General features: G+C 40.2%; 1 protein-coding gene and 1 gene segment (V, D, J or C); both read right to left on the minus strand.

The window, feature by feature from the left end:
- Positions 1–3,895: 3,895 nt before the first annotated feature.
- Positions 3,896–4,596, minus strand: LOC143141724 (immunoglobulin lambda variable 2-23-like). The segment is given in 3 exon segments: positions 3,896–4,002; positions 4,123–4,416; positions 4,551–4,596. Coding segments are annotated over 3 exon segments (447 nt in total).
- A 3,578-nt stretch (positions 4,597–8,174) lies between these two features.
- On the minus strand, positions 8,175–19,740 carry LOC143142234 (myosin heavy chain, fast skeletal muscle-like). The gene is made up of 38 exons (XM_076303006.1): positions 19,537–19,740; positions 19,286–19,429; positions 19,044–19,200; positions 18,915–18,942; positions 18,654–18,774; positions 18,345–18,437; positions 18,031–18,094; positions 17,848–17,946; positions 17,662–17,765; positions 17,442–17,580; positions 16,780–16,898; positions 16,470–16,619; positions 16,205–16,375; positions 15,815–16,115; positions 15,647–15,708; positions 15,474–15,561; positions 15,268–15,385; positions 15,046–15,169; positions 14,805–14,941; positions 13,260–13,515; positions 12,909–13,151; positions 12,638–12,814; positions 12,406–12,551; positions 12,216–12,306; positions 11,742–12,131; positions 11,407–11,652; positions 11,119–11,315; positions 10,824–11,007; positions 10,578–10,743; positions 10,368–10,492; positions 9,973–10,281; positions 9,616–9,819; positions 9,377–9,502; positions 9,105–9,275; positions 8,916–9,020; positions 8,745–8,840; positions 8,285–8,416; positions 8,175–8,195 (listed from the first exon to the last, which is right to left on the minus strand). Exons 1-38 carry the CDS (start codon positions 19,738–19,740, stop codon positions 8,175–8,177), a joined length of 5,808 nt encoding a protein of 1,935 aa, XP_076159121.1.
- Between the last annotated feature and the right edge of the window lie 5,377 nt (positions 19,741–25,117).

Consider the following 25,117-nt stretch of genomic DNA (forward strand, 5'->3'; position numbering starts at 1 on the left):
GGCATTTTTATATTCTGTCAATGTAGTAGGAGTCATGAAATGTTCATTTTGTTCACATATTAGTTTTGCTGTGTTATGGAAAGTAGGCTACAGTGTGCACGGAATGTTTCTGGTACATTCTGCGAATCAGCAAGTTACAGAAGGAATTCTGCTTCACAGACATGCAGGCCTGCACACACACACACACACACACACACATACATAAACACACACACACACACACACAAGCAGAGACACACATACACGCACGCACACACACACACACACACACACACTCACGCACACGCACACGCACACACACACACACACACACACACACACACACACACACACACACACACACACTCAGAGGAGCACACATGTACACAAAAGCAAACACACACATGCACACACTCATTTACAAACACAAAAGTTGCAAGAGTAGGGGATGGAATAGGATATGGAGACAAATTGACAAGCGTGATTTATTTTTCCAGAGAGACTGTGCAGGACTTTGTACCGCTTTGCAGAGCCGAACAGTAACGGAGTACATTTACTTGAGTACAGTACTTGAGTACAATTTTGAGGGATCTGTACTTTACTCGAGTATCATTTTTGGGGAGTACTCATGACTTTACTCTAGTACATTTGAGAGGCAAATATTGTACTCTTTACTCCACTACATTTCTATCCATAACCGTGAGTACCCGTTACTTCTTCTAAAAAAAAAGGAAAAAAGAAAAATCTCGGAAACCCTCAATTTGTTGTTTCCCTCTCAAACATGATTGGATTGTGCAGGCGCCACTGATTGAGACAGCCTATCAGCAATCACCTTCAGCTTTCCACCAAAGTCAACTTCATGGATGAAACAATGGATGAAGACGCAGCAGGTCCATCCCGTGAACCTGAGGCCCCACCTCGCCAGACTATTTCAATTTTCTGAACAAGTTAATGATAGTTTTCGCTTCAAGTGTTTCAATTACAAAATAGTATTTTGTATTTGAAATATACGGAGCCCTCCGGGTGACATGGGGAAAAAAACATGGGTTAAAAAAAAAAAAAAAAAAAAAGTAATGGGGAAAAAAAACATGAAGATCTCATTGCGAGATCTCGCAAAACTTTTTTTCTACTTTTGGAACTTGCTGGGCTTCCTACTTGACCCCAATAGGCCCACAAACCACTACCGCCAGATGGCAATCATATCATGATACTATGAATGCTCTATCACTGTTGCGTTTTTGTGGGTTTTCTGGACACATTACATAGGCCTATGACACGGGAGGGAGAGGGAGACACCTGCGTGCAGACACGCACACACACCAGGCGCGTATAAGCGTGGCGGATGTGGGTGTTATAACTTACACAGTTTTGCTGGAACACGATTCTATCCCCCACACTTTTTGTCAGATTAAATTGAAAGTAAAATATGGAAATAAACGCTCCCGTAAAGAGTTGGAACCGTATCTATAACGCACACACAGAGACACAAATAGGTCTGTTGATTTGATTGAACGGTCATCCAGCCAATCACATCAAGTTAGGTGAAGAACCAGAGCCGCTCTGATCAAATTCAAAGTGTACGTCTTTCAAGGCTATGCTGCTGCTTGGGGTCTGCATTGTAACGTCTGCAGTGAGCAGATTTCAGATAGAATTGAAATGATAATTGTTACCGCATTATGCTAATTTAGTAAACCAAAATTCACTGTCTGACTGACAGTTTTTGTCACAATGCAGGGAGTCAAAGTGAAAGCGGGGTGCGTGCACCAAGGCACCTGTTTCTGCAGGAAAACCTTTGGCTACTGTTCTCAGAGCATTATGCTTTCTCTGCCTATGATCTGCAGCTTTTCTCAAACTATGGGCCTCCTCAACAATTAACCTACTACTGCTCCACGTAGCCGCGAAATTAAGTTATGCCCGGTGCTTCACACGTCTGCTCATTTGCAGCATACTTATTCATTTGGTGTCATCAACTATATAGACATAGCCCAGTCAGCACACATACAGTACGTCTCCAAGACGCTTGGAAAGGAACCGCTTAATTACATCGCGTTCCATTTAGAACGTCTTATTTGATCTGATCTTACAAACGGCGGCGTCAAGACACATTTGAGTTCTACATCGGAGATAGAACGCTTATGATCGCTCATGCAATGTGTGCGTCCCTGCAGCAAGTGAAACTGGAGGTAACGTGGGCTAGAAGCAACAATAGTGTAAACAACAACGTGGCTTCCTGTAACTATCAATGGAAAAATGCATAGAAATTGCTAATCATAATCTTTAAATTGACATTAATTAAGCATATGCAACACAATTTATATATATTCCCTTTGCATATGTTTGGGTAGACTTTTGGGTAGACGTTTTTGAATTTGAGCTTACAGTTCTGTGTCCTTTACATTTATTTAATAGGTATTAGTGATACCTCGAAATTAGGCTGCTGTCTAGGCAATTTATTGTAGCCTGCTGTGTGTGCGTGTCTGCACGCAGGTGTCTCCCTCTCCCTCCCGTGTCATAGGCCTATGTAATGTGTCCAGAAAACCCACAACACACAGTGATAGAGCAATCATAGTATCATGATACGATTGCCATCTGGCGGTAGTGGTTTGTGGGCCTATTGGGGTCAAGTAGGAAGCCCAGCAAGTTCCAAAAGTAGAAAAAAAGTTTTGCGAGATCTCGCAATGAGATCTTCATGTTTTTTTATCCCATTACTTTTTTTTTTTTTTTAACCCATGTTTTTTTCCCCCATGTCACCCGGAGGGCTCCGTATATTTCAAATACAAAATACTATTTTGTAATTGAAACACAATGAGATCCCGCAAAAGTGCATCGTTTTTTTTTTTTCTTCTTCATGTTTTTTTTCCCCATTATTTTTTTTTTTTAACCCATGTTTTTTTTCCCCATGTCACCCGGAGGGCTCCGTAGAAATACGTATTTTAAATACATGTATTAAAAATACTGCCCATCCCTGGCAACATGGTAAAAAGATGAAAATGACTTGATTCAATTTCTTTTACATTCTCCAAGGTATTAACATTAAAATTTTTCATAACTCCATGTAGGACGTTTCTGTACATAAATGTGAGGACTGTGGCAGTAGTAATGCAATATTTAGAAAATGTAGGCTACTCTTGTACTCTTGATACTCAAGTACTTTTAAAAACAAGTACTTTAGTACTTTTACTTAAGTAGACATTTGACTGTTGTACTTTTACTTGTACTTGATTAAAATTTAGCAAAGGGTATCTGTACTTTTACTCAAGTAATGAAGCTGTGTACTCTGTCCGCCTCTGCCGCTTTGTGTAGTTTCTTAGTGCTTCATGTCTTAGTACTTCATATATCTTTATGTATTTGTTTACATGTCAGGACTGTTTGAATCATTATCAAATGTATGCAGCACCTGAAACATTGTTTAGATCTCTCTATATCCTGCAGGGTGTGTGAGACCTGGCATATTCAGCATGCTTAACCATCACACACACTCACTGCTGCTATCACAGTGCATAACTGTAACAATGCAAATGCAGCATGCTCAACCCCCCCCCCCCCCCCCCCATTAAAATGTGATGTCAGAGTTGAGACAAGCATTACAGCGATCGAGAAAAACTGTAAAAACAAAAGTTTTCCCCCTTTAGTCATTGTTTGGATCCTTCCATGGTTTCAGAGGTACTTATAGCATGTAGCAAATTGATAAGCAAGCATCTATATAATCAAATACCATTTAAAAATATTTTGCCTGGTATGGTCATATCTTCTGAAGAGGATCAGGATTAGTATCTGGATTAGGTTCTGACTTCACTCTGATTGGTGAGATCCCATCTTAGGGCTTCACCATGATGAGGACGCTCTGCTATGTGTGGACGTACCAACAGAATGCAGAGAAACATCCCTCTCTCTTCACCTCCTGTAGTTAGTGTGTTCACACCTGAATCTGCTCCATGTGCACTCCCACCTGTCCACCTGCAGGGGGCTCCACCTGCAGCAGTAGATCATCACACTCACTGCACCACCTGCAGGGGGCTCCACCTGCAGCGGTAGATCATCACACTCACTGTGCCACCTGACTGACTGAGAGAGGGTGAGGTTTTTGTACGAATCTGTATCACTGTGTGAACACCCAATTACTGCTATCAACTTTTTGAGTACTCATGCAGTAATAATCTCCTGCATCTTCTCTCTGAACTCCACTGATTGTCAGACTGTAGTCATTCCCAGATCCACTGCCACTGAATCTGGAGGGAACATGGGGCTGGCGTCTGCTCACTACATAGATGAGGGGTTTGGGTTTCTCCCCAGGCTGCTGCTGGTACCAGGAGATGCATGGGATTGGGCTGCAGTCATAATGAACACTTCCACTGTGTTTATAGCTGATTCTGGCACTGTGTTCAGGATTGGCAGCCAGTGCTGAGGCCTGAGTAACAGTCACCTGTCCCCAGGAATCTAAGAAGAAAAAGAGACCATATTGGCATATTTAAATCTGTACACAAAATTAATTTGTTAGTCAACATGTACAGTACAAATGTTGGCATGTACACATATATCTAAAGTCTTGTAGTCAGCAGATAAATGTTCACCATGAGTGCACAGGATGAGAGGGGCGAAGAGTGAGATGAACACCATCGCTGCTGAGTGCTGATGGTGCGGAGGTAGAGTTCCAGAATGTTTCAGAGTTCCAGAACGTTCCTATCCAGAGCGTGGCCCAAGTCCTGCTGCAACATTGAAATATCTGCAGCTGATGCAAACTTTCATGTCTCCATGTAAATGACTTTCCTGAAGTCACATGCTGATCAACATCACATCTCCCCCAAACACCTTTGACTGCTGCTGAGCTGCTTTAATATGAATTTGATACTTTAATCATGTTTCAGACTTGTTATATTTTCTGTCCATTTTTTGTATCAAAAACTAATGGGAAATATCTACACATTATTTTGAATGATTAAAAGATAAAAACAATGACTGAAACAACTGGAACAAATAAGACCATGACAAACAAATACAGCCATTTGATTTGTCACATGACCTTGATGTTGAGCCATCAATCCATCACCCTAACACAGACCCAGTCAAAAGTGATGTGTTTGTTTCATTTCTTTTCTTCCCTTTAAAACATGCTCGAAGTAGCTTTTTGTTGGCAAAAGGTGGAAATGCACTTGATGCAACCAGGGGCGTCACTAGACCTTATTCACTGGGGCACGTGCCTTAGTAAAAGTCTCCAGTGCCCCAGTAAAATTCTAGCACGGCTCTAGCAGGAAACGGCATTCATGAGCGCATCTCCGTCCGTGCTTTAATCATGGCTCGAGCCTGTCACTTACCAGCCAATAAAAACAAGGAATAAAGAAAGGGGCCATAATAGCCAATCAGGAAATAGCACCTCTGTAGCTGGGTAAGATTGAACGCAACAACCAATGAAAATCGTTCACATGATTCTTCCGAGTGTTTCGTTGTACTGCACACACATACACTGTGGAATCCGCTGGAGCTCGTTACATCACTTTGAGCAGAGTAAGTCGTCCCCTGTTTAACAAATTCACAACTTGTTTGCTGTTAGAGAGTGTTGCCCAAATAACTAGCATCTGTTTTTCAATGCTTAACGTCATTATAGCCTAAATTTAGCAACAGTTTACCAGCTTGTGCTTTCTCCCTCACACACACACACACACACACACCATGTGTGTGTAGGCTGCATGCACACATGCGGACAATTAATAATGATTTATACGTATACTGTAGAGAGAGTCTTGTAAAAGTAGCCTATACTGTTTGTGAAGCTGTCCTACTGTAAAACTAAACATAGCCTTCTGATAAACTATTCAGAGATGGACATCAGAAAATTATTCCTGAACAGAGGCAGAGGGAGAGGAACAGTGAGGAGAGATGAGGAGGATGAGGGAGGTATGACAATTGCCCACATTAACGGTAACATAAACATTTATGCTGGTAATAGCCAGTGCTGTGATTTGACTAATTGTTTAATGGCAAACTTAAATAAGTTTACTGCATGCCTAAGAATCAGAATAGACATCTGTGTAGATTATTATAGGCTACATTTGCTAATTATCACCAAAAGTCAGTATGAAGGCTTTAGTAGGCTATTTAAGCTACAAAGAACTGCAGTATTGCCAGGATGTCTATAGGACCCTTGCCTGGGAGGGAAGAATATCTCAATTTTGACTAAAAATAAGCTTCCCTTGTGTTAGTAGGAAAGCCTATTAAATTCATGCAGTGAGTATAGGCCTACTTATGCCTATGTGGTTGGATGTTGCTGGATAGTGGCTGCTACAACAATTGAGGGAGAGAGTGCTGGAGGAGGAGAAGGAGGAGAAGAAGGTCGAAGAGAGGGAGAAGAGAGGGGAGAAAGAGCACAGGCTGGGCAGTTCAGTACCAGGCAGGGGGAGGAGGAGGAGGAGAGAGACAGGCAAGAAACGGATGAGAACATGATGGGGGCTAGACATAAAACTATTCAGAGTATGGAGGAGGATGTCTGTGACCTAGGGGAGATATGTGATGGTCCAAATCAGGCTAGCCATTTATTTCATATTGCGCGCACAGTTAATTTTTTGTTTTTTAATGTATTGGGAGTTGGGGGCCTGTGCCCCAGCAAAGCTCTAGGTCTAGAATCACCCCTGGATGCAACACTGATTGAATGATAAATTCAAGTTTATGTTTTTTCTGTCTGTGTTCTAAATCATCATCTAACATCTCAGACATGGCATGGTACAGATGTCCTGTAAGGGTGGGGAAGTCCTTGCGTGGTCTCCATTGTGTGTGTTCAACCCAGACGCTGTATTTACATAGTCGATTTTGCATCCCAGTTTACACTTCAGAGAGGGTTTATATCTGGAACATAGTCTGTTAGATCTACTGCTCTTGTTGACAGAATCCTCCAGAACAATGACCAACATCATTCTCATCTGGGCACTTTTATTTTGTGTGGAAGGTGAGACATTTAATAGTTATTACAACACATGCAGGCTGCCTATTTACATTGTCAATATAATACACTGAACAGTATATTAATTATAATGTTATATTATTGCTACCTGTTGTATCTGTGTGTTTTTCAGAATGTCGAGGGCAGATTACGGTAACTCAGAGCTCCACAGCAGCAAGTGGTCATTGGGCCTCAACTGGGAAAAATAAACACCCATCTTTCCACTTGGGTTTTCTGAGTGCTATAACATCCACCTCACAATGCCTCGACCACATCTACCCTTAACAATTCACAATAAATTTGGTGTCTTTTGACCAATAGGGGAGCGCTATAATCACAGGAAGTAGGCTCATATCTCAGCAACGTTTTCATGTATAGAAACCAATCTAGATATATTGACTTGGGATCCCATCCTGAGGACACATAATAAATTTGGTGACCTTGCTGCTATACACCGGGTTCTTGACTAGTATAATCATTCCATGTTGTTTTCATGTTTTAATTATTGCCCTTTTATGGTTTTATGTACTATTACCTTGTGTGTCTTATGTTTTCTTCTTATTCTTTTTTTATTCTTTACTTTTTAAACTATTCTTTGACTATTGCCCTTCTATGCTTTTATCAGCTATTCCTGTTTGCTTTTGTTTATGTAAAGCACATTGAATGACCTCTTGGTACAGGGACTCGGGACTCCATTGTGAGGGCACACATATAATTTGGTGCCCTTTGACCTAGGGGTCGCTGCAACTAGCAAAAATGTGTTTTGGCGTTTCGGATGTATGTTAATGCACTTTGACCTGTACGTCTGATTTTGAAAAATGATGTACCGTTGGAATTCTTAGATCATACCTACACACCAACACACCATATTTCACTATCTGCTCCCGTTGGTTAACCGCACCTGAGCAAGCACACTTTCGCAGTTCCTCGGAAATGCTTTCTAGTTATTGTAATTACTTATGATTGCGTTATAAGGTGTTATGAATGTATGCATAACTCATTATAACAGTGACCTTCATAGAAAGTGTTACTGCATCATTCATTATTGGCAAACAAGTCGATTTTATCCTAACAGACCAGGAAATCGTCAAGATATTAAATGCATATAAGTCCAAATATGTTACACATTCTCATCACAATTAATTCTGATTAAATACAATATACTCATATATTCTGAAGAGACTTTTATTATGTAGGAGTTGAATGGCCACAGTAATCAGGATATTAATCCAAATTAGAGACTGGCCAGAAGATTTCACAGGATTTACTCTGCAGCCTCTTTGCCCTGAGAAAGAGAAATTGAGGAAAGGAATTAAATTGAGTATGAACATATGATGGCCTATAACACATTGAAATATGGCAAATTAGATTTACCTTTCCAGAATCACGGCTCTTTGCTCTCATCTTGTTGACCTGGGATTCAGCAATGTCAGCACGCTCCTCAGCCTCCTCCAGCTCATGCTGAACCTTCCTGAACTTAGACAGGTGGGAGTTGGATTGCTCCTCCTAATAATGAGAAAATATGTTTGATTAGTGCAGAGGCTTCTGTTTTGAAGCAAACCAATCGTTTTTGTGTCTATGAAGATTCATTTAGGGTCCAAGTGATAGCAGTTCTTTTAAAAGGTTTACTTTGAAAACACTGGACTGAAAGGACTAAGAGATACAACATGTTTTGGTGTTCATCCTTCCTGTTGCATTCATTACAACTTACGATGGTGTTTGGATGAACCAAAAAATTGTTTATCTTTTACTCTCTTTAGTCCAGTATCTTCAAATTAAACTATCATTTTTATTAATACAAAAGGCACGGCATATGACACAGGAAACTACTTACAGCTTCCTCAGCCTGCCTCTTGTAGGATTTGACCTTCAACTGCAACTTGTCAACCAGGTCCTGCAGTCTGCTGACGTTTTTCTTGTCCTCCTCAGTCTGAAAAGAAAATCTGTCAATCATTGTCTTCCTCGAGATGAATGCTGTTCAATAGTGGTGAAAGAAACTTTGTACCTGGTAGGTGAGCTCCTTCACTCTCCTCTCGTATTTGCGGACTCCCTTGACAGCATCAACACCACGTCGTTGTTCATTCTCAACCTCACTTTCCAACTCACGAACCTTTACATAAGCAAGATTTCATTTCACAATGTCTTCATTTTATTTATTACATTCTGAATATCTTACCCAAGTTTAGCCACTTACTCTGGACTCCAGTTTCTGGAGTTGTTTCTTGCCACCCTTCATGGCCAGATTCTCAGCCTCATCCAGGCGGTGTTGCAGATCCTTCACAGTGACCTCCAGGTTCTTCTTCATCCTCTCCAGATGAGAACTGGTGTCCTGCTCCTTCTTCAGCTCCTCCGCCATCATGGCAGCCTGAATAATGGGAAATTGTGTTTTAGATCACGCAAGCTACGTACAGTATTTAGCTCATAATATACAGTACTGTATATGGTGCAAAACAAAACATTGCTTACATCAGTGATGGCTTTCTTGGCCTTGTCCTCAGCATTTCTAGCCTCCTGGACGATGTCATCAACCTCACCTTGGATCTGAACCAAGTCAGCCTCAAGCTTCTTCTTGGTGTTAATCAGACTTGTGTTCTAACATTCAGAAATAATTAAAAATAATAATAATTAAAATATGTTATACGTTAAAAAATATTTTTTAAAAAGAACAGCAGGCTTTTTTTTTGATGAGAAAAATATATCCCCACCTGAGAGTGCAGGAGGCCAACACGCTCACTGACATCAACCAGCTCCTGTTCAGCCACTTTGCGGCCTCTCTCTGTCTGCTCCAGAGCAACTCTGAGCTCCTCAATCTCAGCCAACATCAGGGTGTTCCTGCGCTCCACCATGGCAACCTGCTCCTTCATGTCCTCTTGTCCTCTGACAGCATCATCAAGGTGCAGTTGGGCATCCTAATAAGAAAACACATGTAAAGATGTGCCATACTACCAAGAGAGAGTTTGGACAAAATCATATAATATTGATGTATGGACATTCTTGAACTATTAACCAAATAGCAATTATGGTAAGATAGGATCCTTGTACTATTTTATTGCATTACTGACCTTGAGTTGACCCTGCACATTTCTCAGTTGTTTCTGAGACTCAGAAGCCTGGCGGTTAGCATGGCTCAACTGAACCTCCATCTCATTGAGGTCTCCCTCCATCTTCTTCTTGATTCTCAGGGCATCATTTCTGCTCCTGACCTCAGAGTCCAAAGTGCTCTGCATGGAGTCGGCTATCCTCTGGGCATTCCTCTTGATCTGCTCCATCTCCTCATCCTTCTCTGCAAGCTTCCTGTCAACCTCACCCTTGATCTGGTTGAGTTCAAGTTGGACACGAAGAATCTTGGACTCCTCATGCTCAAGAGTTCCCTAAACAAGAAAATGAAGAATTTTAAAATATAAAAAACATCATAATTTCCATTTCTCACTGTAGGAAAGCCATCCTGATTTTTTACCTCAGCCTCTTCCAGAGCTGTCTGGATCTCAGACTTCTCAGTCTCTACAGTCTTCTTGGACTTCTCCAACTCATGGATGCTCTTTCCAGTCTCACCAAGCTGCTCAGTCAGATCCGAGATCTCTTCTGCAAATATGCAGTTATTACAGCAAACATTAACACATAAAAATATTTTTTGAGTGGGATATGTATTGGGTTGTTTTTGACTCACGTTGCAAATTCTTGTTCTCCCTCTTCAGCGTCTCAAGGTGGTCAAGAGACTCCTCATAGGAGTTCTTCATCTTGAACAGCTCAGTGCTGAGAGAACGAGCCTCTTTCTGGGCACCCTCCAACTCTGCCTGACCCTCCTCGTACTTCTGCTTCCATTCTGCCAAGACCTTTTAGAAACAGTTGTTGTTGTGAGACTTATATGTATTCACCTACATTCCACATCTGAATGATGTTTTGGAGGGATTACCTTGTCAAAGTTTCTTTGCTTCTTGTCAAGGTTGGCAGCTAGACCATTGGCTCTCTCCACATCAATCATGAGGTCTTCAACCTCACTCTGGAGTCTCTGCTTGGTCTTATCTAGAGAGGCACATTTTGAGTTGGTTGCCTCGATTTGCTCCTCAGCCTCCTGGAGACGCTGGGCAAGCTTTTTTCTGAAGGAAAAAGCATCAGATTTAAGACACAAAATATGATGATTTTTTTAGAAAGTTTTAGTGAAAAAAAATCCATATCCAAAACTGCGTTTTAGCATCTTTAGCACATACTTGGACTCCTCAAGCTCTTCAGTGCGCTGGATGGCATCAGTTTCGTACTTGCTCCTCCACTGAGCAACCTCGCTGTTGGCCTTGGACATGCCACGTTGAAGCTCAGCCTTTGCTTCCTGCTCCTCCTCAAACTGCTCCCTTAAAAGGTCGCAGTCGTGGCGAGCTGACTGAACAGCATGAGCCAGGGCATTCTTGGCCTGTTTGTTAACAAGTAAGGGTGATTATGTAAGCATTTCCCCAAATGTGATTGATGTAATCCAATTTCATGCATACTGTAGGTATCAGTACCTTGACTTCCTCTTCATTCAGTCTCTTCAGCTCCTCAACTTGCTGAGTGAAGGCCTGCTTGCTTCTGGTCAGCTGAGACACAAGAGCATCTTTTTCCTCAACCTGGCGACCAAGCTCACCATTTTCAGTCTGAAGTCTTGCTCTCTGACCACTGAGGTCATTGACCTGACGGGCACCCTCATCACTCTTGGCCTTGGTTTCACTGAGTTGGTCTTCAAGGGTGCGGCACATCTTCTCCAGATTTGTCTGTTTATGATAATGTCCGTTAGAAGCAAAAAGTTAATGAAATTATTGATTCGTTTACAAGATAGCATGAGGGTAAACATCTCACCAACCTTAGATTTAGCAACAGCCTCCATATTGCTGGAGAGATCATCAATCTCCATCTTGTATTCACTCTTCTCCTTTTCAAGCTTCTGCTTGACACGTTGGAGATTGTCAATCTGCTCTCCCAGCTCAGCCACGCTGTCGGCCTGCTTCTTGCGGAGAGCTGACGCAGTGGCTTCGTGCTGCAGGGTGGACTCTTCAAGGTCACGACGCAACTTCTGGAACTCAGCCTCACGCTTTTTGCTCATCTCAATTTGAGCAGCAGTGGCACCACCAGCTTCCTCAAGCCTTTCACTAATCTCTTCAAGTTCCCTGGAGAGATCAGCTCTCTGCTTCTCAATCTTGGCACGAGCTGCACGCTCAGACTCAATCTCTTCCTCCAGTTCCTCAATGCGGGCCTATTGAAAAAAATAAATTATAGTTTATTGGTAAGACAGAAAATTGCAATAACGCTGAAAGTTTGAGTTGGAGAATAATTAAACCTGAAGCTCCTTGATCTTTTTCTGCAGCTGAGCACCAAGTGATTGTTCATCTTCAATCTTACTAAGAAGTTGACTTGTTTCGAAGTCCTTCCTGATTAAAAAAAAGATTGAAGAAAAGGAAGAATAATCTGAAGTTGGCTGCATACATAGGAATTGAACAGTGATATTTTGCAATATATAATGCCTTTACTTCTTTATCTTCTCATCAGACTGCTGCTTGTCATTCTCCAGATCCATTATGGTCTCCTGGGCCAGCTTTAGGTCACCCTCAAGCTTTCGCTTAGCTCTCTCAAGGTCCATACGGAGCTTCTTTTCTTGCTCCAGAGAACCCTCAAGCTGCCAATTTGAAGTGTGAGGTGAGTATGTGGTAAATGGTCAAATTTCAGTGTGAGAAGTTGTCAAAGGTTGATTTTTGTACTTACATCATCCACTTGCTGTTCAAGCTTAGTCTTGGCTTTGGTCAGAGTGTTGACTTTGTCTTCCTCTGCTTGAAGATCATCAAGAGTCTGCTGGTGGGCCTCTTGGAGGGCTTTCTTCTCCTTTGTCAGCTTAGCAAGGGACTCATCCTGAGAGGCCATCTCTTCAGTTAGGTTCTTGACCTGCACATAGAACAAGTTTGACATTAGTGAAGAGTGTAAATAAAATACTTTATTTCCGACAGACTACATTGATTGCCTCTTTATAAATCCCAACCTTGTTCTCGGTGGCATGTTTCTCCTTCTCCACTTTGGCCAAGGTCAGCTCCAGATCATCAATGTCCTTTTTGAGCTCAGAGCACTCATCCTCCAGCTTCCTCTTCTTGGCAGTCAGCTCAGCATTGATTTCCTCTTCATCCTCCAGTCTCTCGGTTGTCTCTTTGAGCTTGGCCTCAAGCTGGATCTTACTTTTGATAAGACCCTCACACCTCTCCTCAGCATCTTCGAGACCCTCACTTCCCTATTGTAAAATAAGATGAAAGCATGACAATATATCATTTGTATTGAAATCACAATGCTGAGACTGGGTAGTGGTTGTGAATATTGAAATGGTACACTATACACTTACAGATGACACTTGCAGCGCCAGGTCATTCCTCTCTTGCACCAGAGACACCATCTTCTCCTCTAGCTCCTTCTTCCTGGCTAATGCCTTTGCACAGTCCACTTTGAGTTTCTCATAGTTTTCCTTCATGTTGGCCAGCTCCTTCTCAGTTTCAGCAGTCTTCAGCAGAGGCTTGATCTTGTAGTAAACCTTCATCCAAGGCCAGTGCTTGACATTCATGAATGAGCGTATATTGTACTGGATGGTGTAGACAGACTCCCTACACAAGAAGGGTGGTAAAATGTATCTTTAAATATAGGTTGTAGAATTATAATTACATGAATTGTATAGAGTAGGGATGTAACTAGCCTATATCAAAATCTTACAATGCAATAATACCCCAATAACAAGTCCAAGTTAACAAGTTACAATATGTGAAGAGGATGAAATTCCCGTGCACAGCCTTTCAGGTGCTGGTGAGGTGCAGTCATCAATTGATAGCCAGGAGAGTGAAGGATCACCGCACACTGGTGGCATTTCTTTGCTGATTTTATTTAGTAGTGAACAACGCGTTTCGCCTATGCTTCACTCTCCAAGTTACAATATGTATTGCAATACTGCAGAGATGTAACAATATAAATCTCTCAATACGATACCTCGGTAACAAATCAATGGTAAAATATTGATTGTGATATTTAAAAAAAAGGCAAATTAAGACTCGGAAAATAAAAACATTTACTACCAGATCATTTACTACCAGATCACTGATTTCCTTCGCAGTTCTACCTTTTTTTGGCTGCTACTGTATGTTTCAGCCTGACTCCGTTTTTCTATGAACTACAACACCAATATCTTACATTAGACAGAAAGTAGCCTAATGGTGCGTTCATAGACAAGTTTAATTGTTCGGTTGATACATAAAATATCTCTGTGAATACAAACTCTGTAAATAGTTTACCATTAATTTTAACTATTGTATTGTTCTTATTTGTATGTCACTTTGGACAAAAGTGTCTGCTAAATACAATAACCATAACGTGATGAAAATGGACAGCTCAACTCTTATAACAGGTCTAATCAAATATAGACCGGAGGAGGCGCAGATGAAAAAACAGCATGAGAAACACTTGACAATTTAAACTCTTGTATTCATGCTCTTTATATTGTCTCGACAACACTGGCATCTACCATTTTTGCTGTAGGCCTAGATCTGTAGAGGCAACCGGCGAGTAGAGCACAAAGGATAATAGGCACACATAGGACGATGGTCTCTGTAATTTTCATTTTCCCTTCATTCTGCTGCACGGCAGCTGAAACTACACAGTTTTTTACCCAGAAGACCCAGAATCGTTTGATACCGTCACATGTCAATGACGATATCGAGACACTTTTGTGAAATTGACAATACCGTTACATCCCTAGTAGAAAGTGTAATAGGATATACTCAGACATATTTTTGAGAAATACATTTCATTTAGCAAATAGTAATGCACTATCAATTGAGAGCGATACCGATGCGGACTATACAATTAATATAGGCCTAATACTTTAGCATTCTTTCAGACTTACCTCCTTTCCATCATCTTTGAAAACTCCCTTCTCATCAGGTATGCACGGCAGAGAGCCTGAGTCATTGTGACCAGGGAAACCAGTTTCTCATCTCGCATCTCCTCAAGGTCACCCAGCAGACCAGCTTTGAAGAACACCTGAGGGATGAATGAAAATATAAGCATCTATCTGACACAGAAAAAGCTGTGCTGTAGTTTGTACTCATGAGATACAGATTATAGATGGCATGAAACCTATCTACCTTTGTGTGTCCAAACATGTATTGTGTGTGATCAACATCAATGGATCCCAAGAGCTTCTCAGCAGCCTTCTTGTTATCAATGAACTGGCCTTCAGGGATGACACTGGCATTTAGCACTTTGTATCTGGACAGAATAAATAAATGTCCATATAGCGCATTAGTTTTTCCTCTCTACATGCAGTATTGAATATGTGTAATACTTCATTGGCTTTCTATGTTCACCTTTGTTTGAAGTCACCATAAAGGATTCTGCTTGGGAAACCCTTTCTGCAGATTCTGATACCCTCCAGCACACCATTGCACCTGAGCTGGTGGATGACCAGGAAGTTTTGCATATAACCTGTCAAATACATGTCATGAGATCTTCTGTTCTCAATGTAATACACGAACAATGCACACATCTTTATTGACTACCAAACGCCCTTTACCTGGTTTCTTAATTTCATTTGGAATTAGACAACGCACAAAGTGAGGATGGGTGCTCCTCAAGTTGGTCATCAGTTTGCCCAAGTTCTCCTGTTGAGATAAGAATGCAATCAAAACATGCCCTCACCTTTCTTTTAGATGATTGATTTGTTTGTTATTGTTTTAATATACATACCCTGAACTGTGATGACACAGTCATCATGGAGCCACCCTTCTTCTTCTTCTTACCACCAACCTCTGTTGACATACACATTATTCAATAATTCAATTATATATATATATATCATTTCATAAATGGGATATTTTTGCATTAGCTTGTAGACTTGTATAGGTGTTTTGTTACCCTCAACAACAGGTGGGTACAAGACAGGCAGGAGTTTTACTCCCGACTTCTGGTACAGCTGCACAACAGAATCGTTCAGTGGATCCTTGTTCTTGTCCAGCCACCCTGTAACATTGTAGTCCACAGTGCCGGCATAGTGCACCATGGAGAAGTGGGCCTCAGGCTTGCCCTTTTTGGGCTTGGGCTTCTCAAAGGCCTTATTTTTACCAAGATGCTGGTCATACAGCTTATTCTTAAAAGTGGTGTCAGAAGCCTTGGGGAACATGCACTCCTCTTCAAGGATGGCAAAGATTCCCATAGGCTGTTGGAAAAATGAGCTTAGATTTAAAAGTGGATATTATAAAACAATACAAATCTAGCACTTGGCTCATTTGACTGATTAAAACTGACCTTCTCAATGAGCTCAATGCAAGCAGCTAAGTCCATGCCGAAGTCAATGAACTCCCATACAATGCCTTCTTTCTTGTATTCCTCTTGCTCCAGAACGAACATGGTGTGGTTGAAGAACTGTTGCAGTTTCTCATTGGTGAAGTTGATGCATAGCTGTTCCATGCTGTTGTACTGTGATTGAAAAATAGTTTGTAATATTAATGTCCCCTATTGAAACTATACTACATTGTGGTGTGAGTGAAAAATGGTGTTAACTCATGCTTACATCAAAAATCTCAAAGCCAGCAATATCCAGCACACCGATATAGAACTGTCTTGGCTGTTTAGTGTCCAACATCTCGTTTATACGGATGACCATCCACAAGAACATCCTCTCATAGATGGACTTGGATAAGGCCGCAACTGAGTTATTGACCTGAAACAGAATATTTAAGCAGTGGTCGTCCTATGCTCAGACACCAAAAAGCATAATGCTTATAGGATAAAAGCAGGTCATTTTACTACTAGTAATTCTGTCCAAATACTGCCAAGTGATTTGTGATCTTAAGTGAACTTTTTAGTGACTAAAATAATACCTGTGCCACAGTCTGACCCTTGGTGACATACTCATTTCCGACTTTCACTCTTGGGTAGCATAAAGCCTTCAGCATGTCAGCGGAGTTCAGGCCCAAGAGGTAAGAGATTTTGTCAGCATCTAAAAAAAGTGAAGCATTTCAGTGATTTGAAATTTATAGTGACAAATTTCATACTCCACACTCCAAACAAATTTGGGACAACATATGAAACAAGTTTGTCCACCTCAGTCTCCTCTCCCTACTGTAAATAATAACGTTTGTCCAAGATAGTGTTAGGTTAAAGGCTATATGGCTCACAAAAACATAAAGTTGTCTGAGTGACCATTGTTTTGTAAATGTTTGTCTTTAAATGTAGATAGATCCAGAGTGAAATTTAGAACACGAGTATACATACATGAATATACATATGTTGATACAAATAACATGGTGGTATGACAATTTTGTACATGGTGTAGCATCGTTAACGTTACTGTTTGACAATCAGTCGTCCCGGGTTCACTTTCCGAATCTGCCAGTTTTTGTCATTTTTGATAAAAGTGTTTACTAGATATCAGTCATATTTAACTTTAAATTAACATAATAAAATTACCTCAATAACTAAGAGTACCTTGTCGTTATTACTAGAACTGACTGATTGAGTAGAGTGTTGTACTGTAACCTACCCTCATTGCCATCAGGCTCAGCCTGCTCCTCACGCTGCTTCTGCTTGAATTTCATGTTGCCATGATGGAGCACAGCACCAGTCAGCTTGTAAATGGTGACTTTCTCATCTGGAGTGAAACCCAGGATGTCAATGGCATCCTAGAATGATAAATGATTTGATTATTTTAAAGTTATCTTCAAGAAATTGAAGAGGGGAAAACCCATTATGGGAAAACTTACATCTGTGGCATCCAACTCCTCTTTGTCATCAATGCTCGCTACAGCGATCTGACCCTGACTGCACATTGGGAAGTCATAAGGGTTGGAAGTGATGAGGCACATTTCTGTTGGGATTAGAAAATAATTTTACAAATTCAGAATTACATTTATTGATTTTTGAACGTTTGGTGAATATATTAACCATACCTATAATTTCAGGCTTGTGGTTGGTCATCATCTGGAAGAAGATGTGGTAGCCTCTCTCATCAGGAAGCTGGAATGACACTCTAGACTTCTCCAGCAGGTCTTTTTACGCAGAGAAGGATGCATTTTCAATTGATACATTTAAGGCAATAAAAGAACATTTCTACTTGGAACAATTATACTTACAAGTCTCAATATCAGCGCTAGCCAGTTTTCCAGATGTGGCAAAGTGAATTCTGATGAATTTTCCCTGTTTGAGATTACATTTTGATATAACATGTTTTCATTTAGCTCATGCTTTTCACCAAAGCAGGTTACACACGAGGAAATATTCAAGCATTCAATAAATATTCAAATACTCAGTAATAGACCTAAGAGTAACAATAAATACTGCATGATAAGTTTGAGTCAAAAGAAAAACCCTAAGAAGTCGATTCTATTTAAAAACGAAAAAAAAAGAAAAAAAACATGTAAGAGATTAGATGAGACACTAAACTTACGAAACGTGAAGAGTTGTCATTCCTCACAGTCTTGGCATTACCATAAGCCTCCAGCAGTGGGTTTGCGGCAATAATCTGGTCTTCAAGAGAGCCCTGCAAGTCAATAGATATATTGTCATTGAAGTTACTGTCTGTGTTGGTATGTGATAATTAGCCTATAGAACAATGCTTGGACGTTCTATTTGGTTCCTAATCTACTTCCTCTGCATTAAGATAACATATAGAATGTTAAAACGGAAGCCTTGTGGGGCCAACTATGATGCTGATAATGGAACTCTTGAAAGGGTCTATATGCAAGGGGTCTTATACCTTAATTTTTCCACTGCTGCCGGCTGGTGCCTCTGACTTCTTCCCACCAGACACTGCAATTGTTGCAAAGTACTGGATGACACGTTTGGTGTTTACAGTCTTGCCAGCACCAGATTCTCCGCTGTATTAAACAGAAGACATTGCAATTTTCTATATCACAATTACAAAGTGTACCAGAAGAGTATACAGAAGATAATGTAAAGGTTTAGCCTTTTAATAATGTAAAATATATAACGTTTTAACCGATGCATGGACACTTACGTGATCAGGACAGACTGATTCTCTCTGTCTGTGGGGCAAAATAGAGATTGACATGAATGGTTAATTTTACATAAATTAATGAAATATATAATGTATTATTCAGTAATGGATTTAAAACTGAAAGCATACCTTGGAGCATGAACTGAAATGCATTGTCAGAGACAGAGAAGATGTGGGGCGGGGCCTCTACACGCTTCTTGCCTCTGTAGGCATTCACCACTTCTGTGTCGTACACTGGGAGCCACTTGTAGGGGTTCACAGTGACACAGAAAAGTCCAGAGTAGGTCTAGAATGAAGAAATAAAGAAAATTGTTTTTTCAGCTTTTCAAATTCATTTTATTTTCTTAATTTGTTTAAAAGTGTTATCTTACATAGATCATCCATGCTGCATAACGCTCTTTGAGGTTATACAGGACAGAGGCTTCATTGAGGTGGGTCATCATGGCCATGTCCTCAATTTTGTCGTATTTGGGAGGATTCAAGGGGAAGACTTCGTCTTCCTTCACTGTCTTTTCCTAAAACCAATGTAGAAAACAGCTTTAACAAAGAGATCTATTCAAGAAACTTTCTGTGAAAATGTCATTTTAGCATCAGAACAATTTCAACATCCTTGCTAAAGTACCTCCTTGGTTTCAAGCGTTTCAACAACGACTTTGCCGCCTTCCTTCTTTTTAATTGTACCCTTGACGTACAACTCCTCTTTATCAACCACAAAGCAAGCACTCTTTGCATCAAAGGGTTTGCTTTGGGCCTCCATTCTCTCCCTCTCAGGCTTACGAAGGTAGATGGCAGCTTTGCCATAGGTGGCCATATCACTGTCCCCCATGGTTGCTGGTTACTGCATTAATCATAAACATGAAGAGCAAACAGTTTCAACATAAAATACTTTGCACAATCAGACATGTACAGACACGGTACTGTAAATTAAGTGGTTGACAGTCATTAGGGGACAAAACCACAGTTGTTTTTCAGACCTCATATGGAGCTCATCAATGTACATAGGGTACTCAAACTGCAATTCATTAAAAAGTAAAATACAAAACAGTCCTTTGATATCTAAATAATAGTGGAACCAATTTATTTATTGCATTATTGTCCTGAAATCTAATCCCATCCCCCATTATACTAATTTACACATTGAATATAGGTTTGGCTGTACGACAGACGGTAGTAATGACATTGAATAGCAATGTGGTAAATAGGTAAATCTTTTTTCATGCGCCATCTGTAACATCTTGCTCTGATAGCACCACATCCTATACAGTTACAGTAAGTTCTATAGGCCTACAGTGTTGATAAACACATCAAGATATAACCTTAAAGTAGAGGGGTGCACCACAGCTAGTGGACTGTGTTTGACAGCTTGCGTGAGCCCATGCTATCACAAGCTCTTGTCAAAATCTAGCAAATAACTACACACAAGCAGAAGTCTATGAAACAACACCAACAGCCTAGTTTACACAAAAACTTGCTAATGCGCTAACTGGCATCTATTTGAAATATTATCAGCAATGTGAAACTTTGTTTCACGGTATGTTCTGATAACTTCTGAACTACATAATAACATTACTCTTTCATATGCATGAGGCCCATAGCATCACAATGAATCTGAAGCTCAAACATAAATATAAAGGTGACAAACATACCTCTGCTGTTATTGCTAATTAAGCTGCTCTGACTGGAGGTAGCCTAATGTTTTTTGCATAGTTGCTGTTAAAATGCCTGCTAGTGCTGGGAATTGAAATACTTCAACACAGGCATATATTTAGTTTATTATCAATATCTGTAGTTTTATTGCTTCTGGGCATCATTCTAATTGCAGATGGCTTGCCATAGTTTTAAAGGTTTAAACGGCTTACCATGGATGCACACACAATGGCAAGTAGCCTAATCAATCTTTCCTCTACTTTCAAGTTTATCCAGTGCAGATGGCTTGCCATATCTTTAAATGTTAAAACGGTTTGCCTTGGAACTGCCAGGTCATGGACAACAGCAATTGCAAAAAGTCTTATCTATGGAGTCAGCTTTCAAGTTTATGTGTTCTCAAATGCTTTAATACATTTTATGTCTTCCCCCTTAAAACGCAATCATTTATTTTAACATGCAATAGCCAAGCTAGTAATGCATGATGACCAATGTAGTGGATACATTGTTAATCAATATTAACAGCTTAAAAATAAATCAGTTCTAATACTAACTAGATGTTACTTTTAACATGGGAGGTCAACATATTTGGATTTTTGTTGGCCATCTTGGATTTTTGGTATTACAATTGCAGTTACAACTGCTCACCACTGGGAGGAAGGCTATGGTGTTAAAGGAGAAGTTTGGTGTGATATTGACCTAAAGTGTGTTGAAACATGATACTGAGTGTGAACTTTTGTCTCATAGCTCATCTCGGCTTGTCCCCTGCACTCCGAAATCTGGCGCTAGTTAGCCGATGCTACCAACAGGTTTTCAATGGGGGTGCCTCGGACATCGGGCTAGCCATGCAAATAAATCACTGTTTTACACCATTTACGAGGCTCAAAGTAGCTCCACACTTCATTGGTAGACTTCCGAGGGCCCTGACATTTAAAAAGAGACATTGAGAACTTTGAAAAAGCACTGGTAGTTTATTTACAAGACGGTCTATACAGACAGTACCTTCAGGAAGTTTACCGTTCGCAGCCATCTTGAATTTAGTCATGATAAGTCGAGCGACGAGTACGAATGAACAGGTATGATAAGGGATCAGATTCCAAAAATAATTCCGTGGAAATGCATGGATTCCAGTTGCTGCAACTTGAAGTTCACACTCGAACTTCTCCTTTAAGCAGTAGTGTCTACTGAAGTGGCTGATATGCAGTTACACCACTGCAACCCATACATTTACAGGGAAATGGCTTTTGAATAGCTGTCCACTGTAGTGACCATGCGGCACAGGGTTAATTGACTCTGATGATGATGTAACTTTTCCAAGTTTTCCATTTCCCTGTTTAAGTCTGTCCTGTGATATTAGGTAATTAATGGTGTAGTAGGCATATTGGACACTGTCTGCAAAGATTGCATGTGTCTATACAAATAAGACATTTAAAGGAGCTACAACTGTGCCATAGCAATAATCTTTAATGCTCCCCGAAAGATTTACTTTACTAGAATGCAAGTAGCTTGTTTTAATTGTTTAGCTGTTCAGATAAATCAGATGTATTGTAAATCAGATGTACCTTACCTTTTCCTTCCAAAAGAAGATGAAATTTCCACAGTTGTTATGAATATCTAAAAATGATTTAAAAATAAATAAAAATAAAAATACAAGTATTTTAGTATATCAAAAAATGTAATTTAGTAATTGTTAGTAAAAGTGTATTAGTAGAGATGACACATTCTCTAATAGGAGCCACCTCCTTTCTGTGTCTGTGTCTGTGAAAGACTTACTGTGCACTGGAACCCCCCTTTCTGCAGCCCTCCCATACTGCAAGCAGGCCCTTTTATTGACCCTTTTCTGTCAACTAAGCAGATCTCTAATAAGGCAAGATGTGTTTGATTGATGTGTTTGGAAACATTTGATATGCTCATTATGATACAAATCTGTGGTTATTTTTAACTGAGCAGAAAAAAATATGAATAAGATAATGGAAGCGGCTCATTGAGCAATGTTGCCCATGAATATGTTTTATCAACAGAACAGTTGGCATATACTTTGATGCCAGTGTTGTACAAATGCAATTGTTATCATATAGCACAATTATAGAGCAATGTCTGCCCCATACGACTGTTTGTCTATGCATTTTTACTTTTATGGCCAAGGGCTTTCTTGTTTGTATTTATGTGTCTGGCAACTTTGTGTGAGTTTTCATTGGTTTGTGAATCAGTTTACTAAATTTTGTTTCTCATTCCCATGTAGGCTCCCTGAAATTAATTGCATATAAATAATATATCCATCACATATTAATGTGCTGCATTCTATTTATGCCACACATAAGTAGCATGTATAACTAGTTTTGCTTTGGTAGTGATTTAAATAGTAACTTTTAGGGCAATATTCCAAAAGTGAAGAGCTCAGCAGTTTTATTGCTGGTGTTTGGTGACAGATTTCTTCTAAGCTCCATAGATGCCTGGACACACTGCACTACCAAAAGTGCAAAACGGACAATACAGTTAAGAAATTAAAGCTTAAAATTAGGTATCACAAATAATAAGAAACAAGCCTGAACCAGCTTCCATCATTGTTGAAACACCATGCGGTCATATATATTTATTATTAGACTGTGTATTATGTTCCGTTCAGTTAGAAGGTGATTGTATCATCCCAGTGTGTTGGAAACTGATTCAGCTTACATTGCAAAAATTAAATCTAACCAAGTGTTATTAATCTTATATTGACTGATTTTAAGAAGTCTTCATCAAGTCAAATTTGCTCAACAACACACTTGTGGTGGTTCCAGTTCGTGAGGTGGTTCCCGTTCTTCCTGTGCCAGAGGATGAGTGGTTGACGGACGAGGAGTGGGACACTAAAGGTGTGCACCCTCTAGATGCCCTTGAGTGACAGCCTTGGCGCCAGTTCTGGTTCCTCGCCAGGCTCCAGTTTCGGCTCCTTCTCTCACTCCATTCCTGGCTGTTCTGGCTCCTCAGCACTCTGTAAGGACATCCATTCACGATTCTCCTCACTCTCACTCTCTAGTTATCATGTTTATGCATTGAGCTGACTCGTCAGTCTGATCTTGCCAATGGTGTTCAATTAATACATAGATTTTAGCTTTTAAGTCTCATGAAGAGCGTAAGCTCGAAACGTTACACACTGGTGAAAGTCATTAAAAAATCCTGATGGGAGCAAGTGTGCGGACATTCCAGCCTTTTTTCCTCATGGTTATACTTAGCTACATGTATTCACATCTCTTAAAAAAGGGCTCACTCTACAAAATGGTCGCCAATGGCCCACACATTACATTTACACTACATGTTGCAGGCGTGGTTTAGGTAGGACTGTATAGCTTCAATGGTGGGAATGATGTTCGCCACGGTATGCCGGTCAGAGCATATATAACAGGAGTCAGTCTGAGGTTACTTCACTTTACTTGGTATTCAAATTAGCAATACACAGGGGGGTCAGTTCAACATATACATTCAGCTACATAGCTAACCAGTACACAAATCACATGTAGCCCTTGTGGCTATGAGAGGAATGACACCGTAAGGTAGCTTATTAGCTTCACAGATATGCTGACTCATTTCTCATTAATGCCTAATAGCTCAACATGCTACATAGTTCTTCACATCTTTACATGAAATTATAACACTATGAAATATTAACAGTGAACTGTACACTATATGAAACAAATGACATCAGTGTGCAGGAATAAACAGTGCTAATCATGAGCATTGCATTGATAGCTTGCTACATTCCAAGTACATTGCATTCGTAGCTTGCTATATTTACAAATGTAGCCTAAAGTGCCAAATTATACATCTGTAGAATTTGCTAGAAACTAACATTATTCACATCTTAAAGGCCGTGTTGCAGGGTTCATTTTCCAACGAATTTGCACAATTTGCTTGTTGGTAATAAACATTTAAACTGTTATTCATTGTATTTGATGTTGTTGGGTATCACAAAACGGAATATAATACGAAAAAGCAGGTACTATGTCACAGCGTTTGAAGTGATTCTCCTTTCCCCCACAATGCATTGCATTACGTCACCTTGGGGAGGCTACAGACCAAAGCCCACCTTGAGACTAGGGCTGTCACTTTTGTGAAAAAATCCTCTTCGATTTTTGAGACATAAGTGTTCATTGAATCGATTGTAAAATCGATTTTTTATGTCTAAAGACATTTCCATTTTCAACGCCAAATATAGCCCAATCCACAAACAACTAACAGGCATTAGGACGAACGTAAAGAGGGCGCTTGTAGACGCAAGCCAGCAATATTTCTGATGATTTATTGCCGTGAAGTTTCGTGCACAATGACAAACAGAAGTGCAACATTCTCGAAAAAACCAGTAAGCCGAGTGGACTGCCATTACATCAGTGACATGACTGCAGGCTTCAACGTAGCTGTGTCTGTGTTTATTATTAGAAATGTCAAACAAATTTCGCCTACGTAGAACTCGATTGCACAGTTTGTGTAGCCTACCGCTTTGTTCTTCTCCATAGTTTGATATACCAAAAATCCGAAGTACTTCCACATCGAACTCCTCAAGTTATTAGGGCCTATCACTC

The sequence above is a fragment of the Alosa pseudoharengus genome, unplaced genomic scaffold (genome assembly GCF_046254945.1).
Source record: "Alosa pseudoharengus isolate Yale_2024_CS ecotype anadromous, Long Island Sound unplaced genomic scaffold, YU_APseudo_1.1 YU_APseudo_1.1_scf_24, whole genome shotgun sequence".
Taxonomy (NCBI): Eukaryota; Metazoa; Chordata; class Actinopteri; order Clupeiformes; family Clupeidae; genus Alosa; species Alosa pseudoharengus.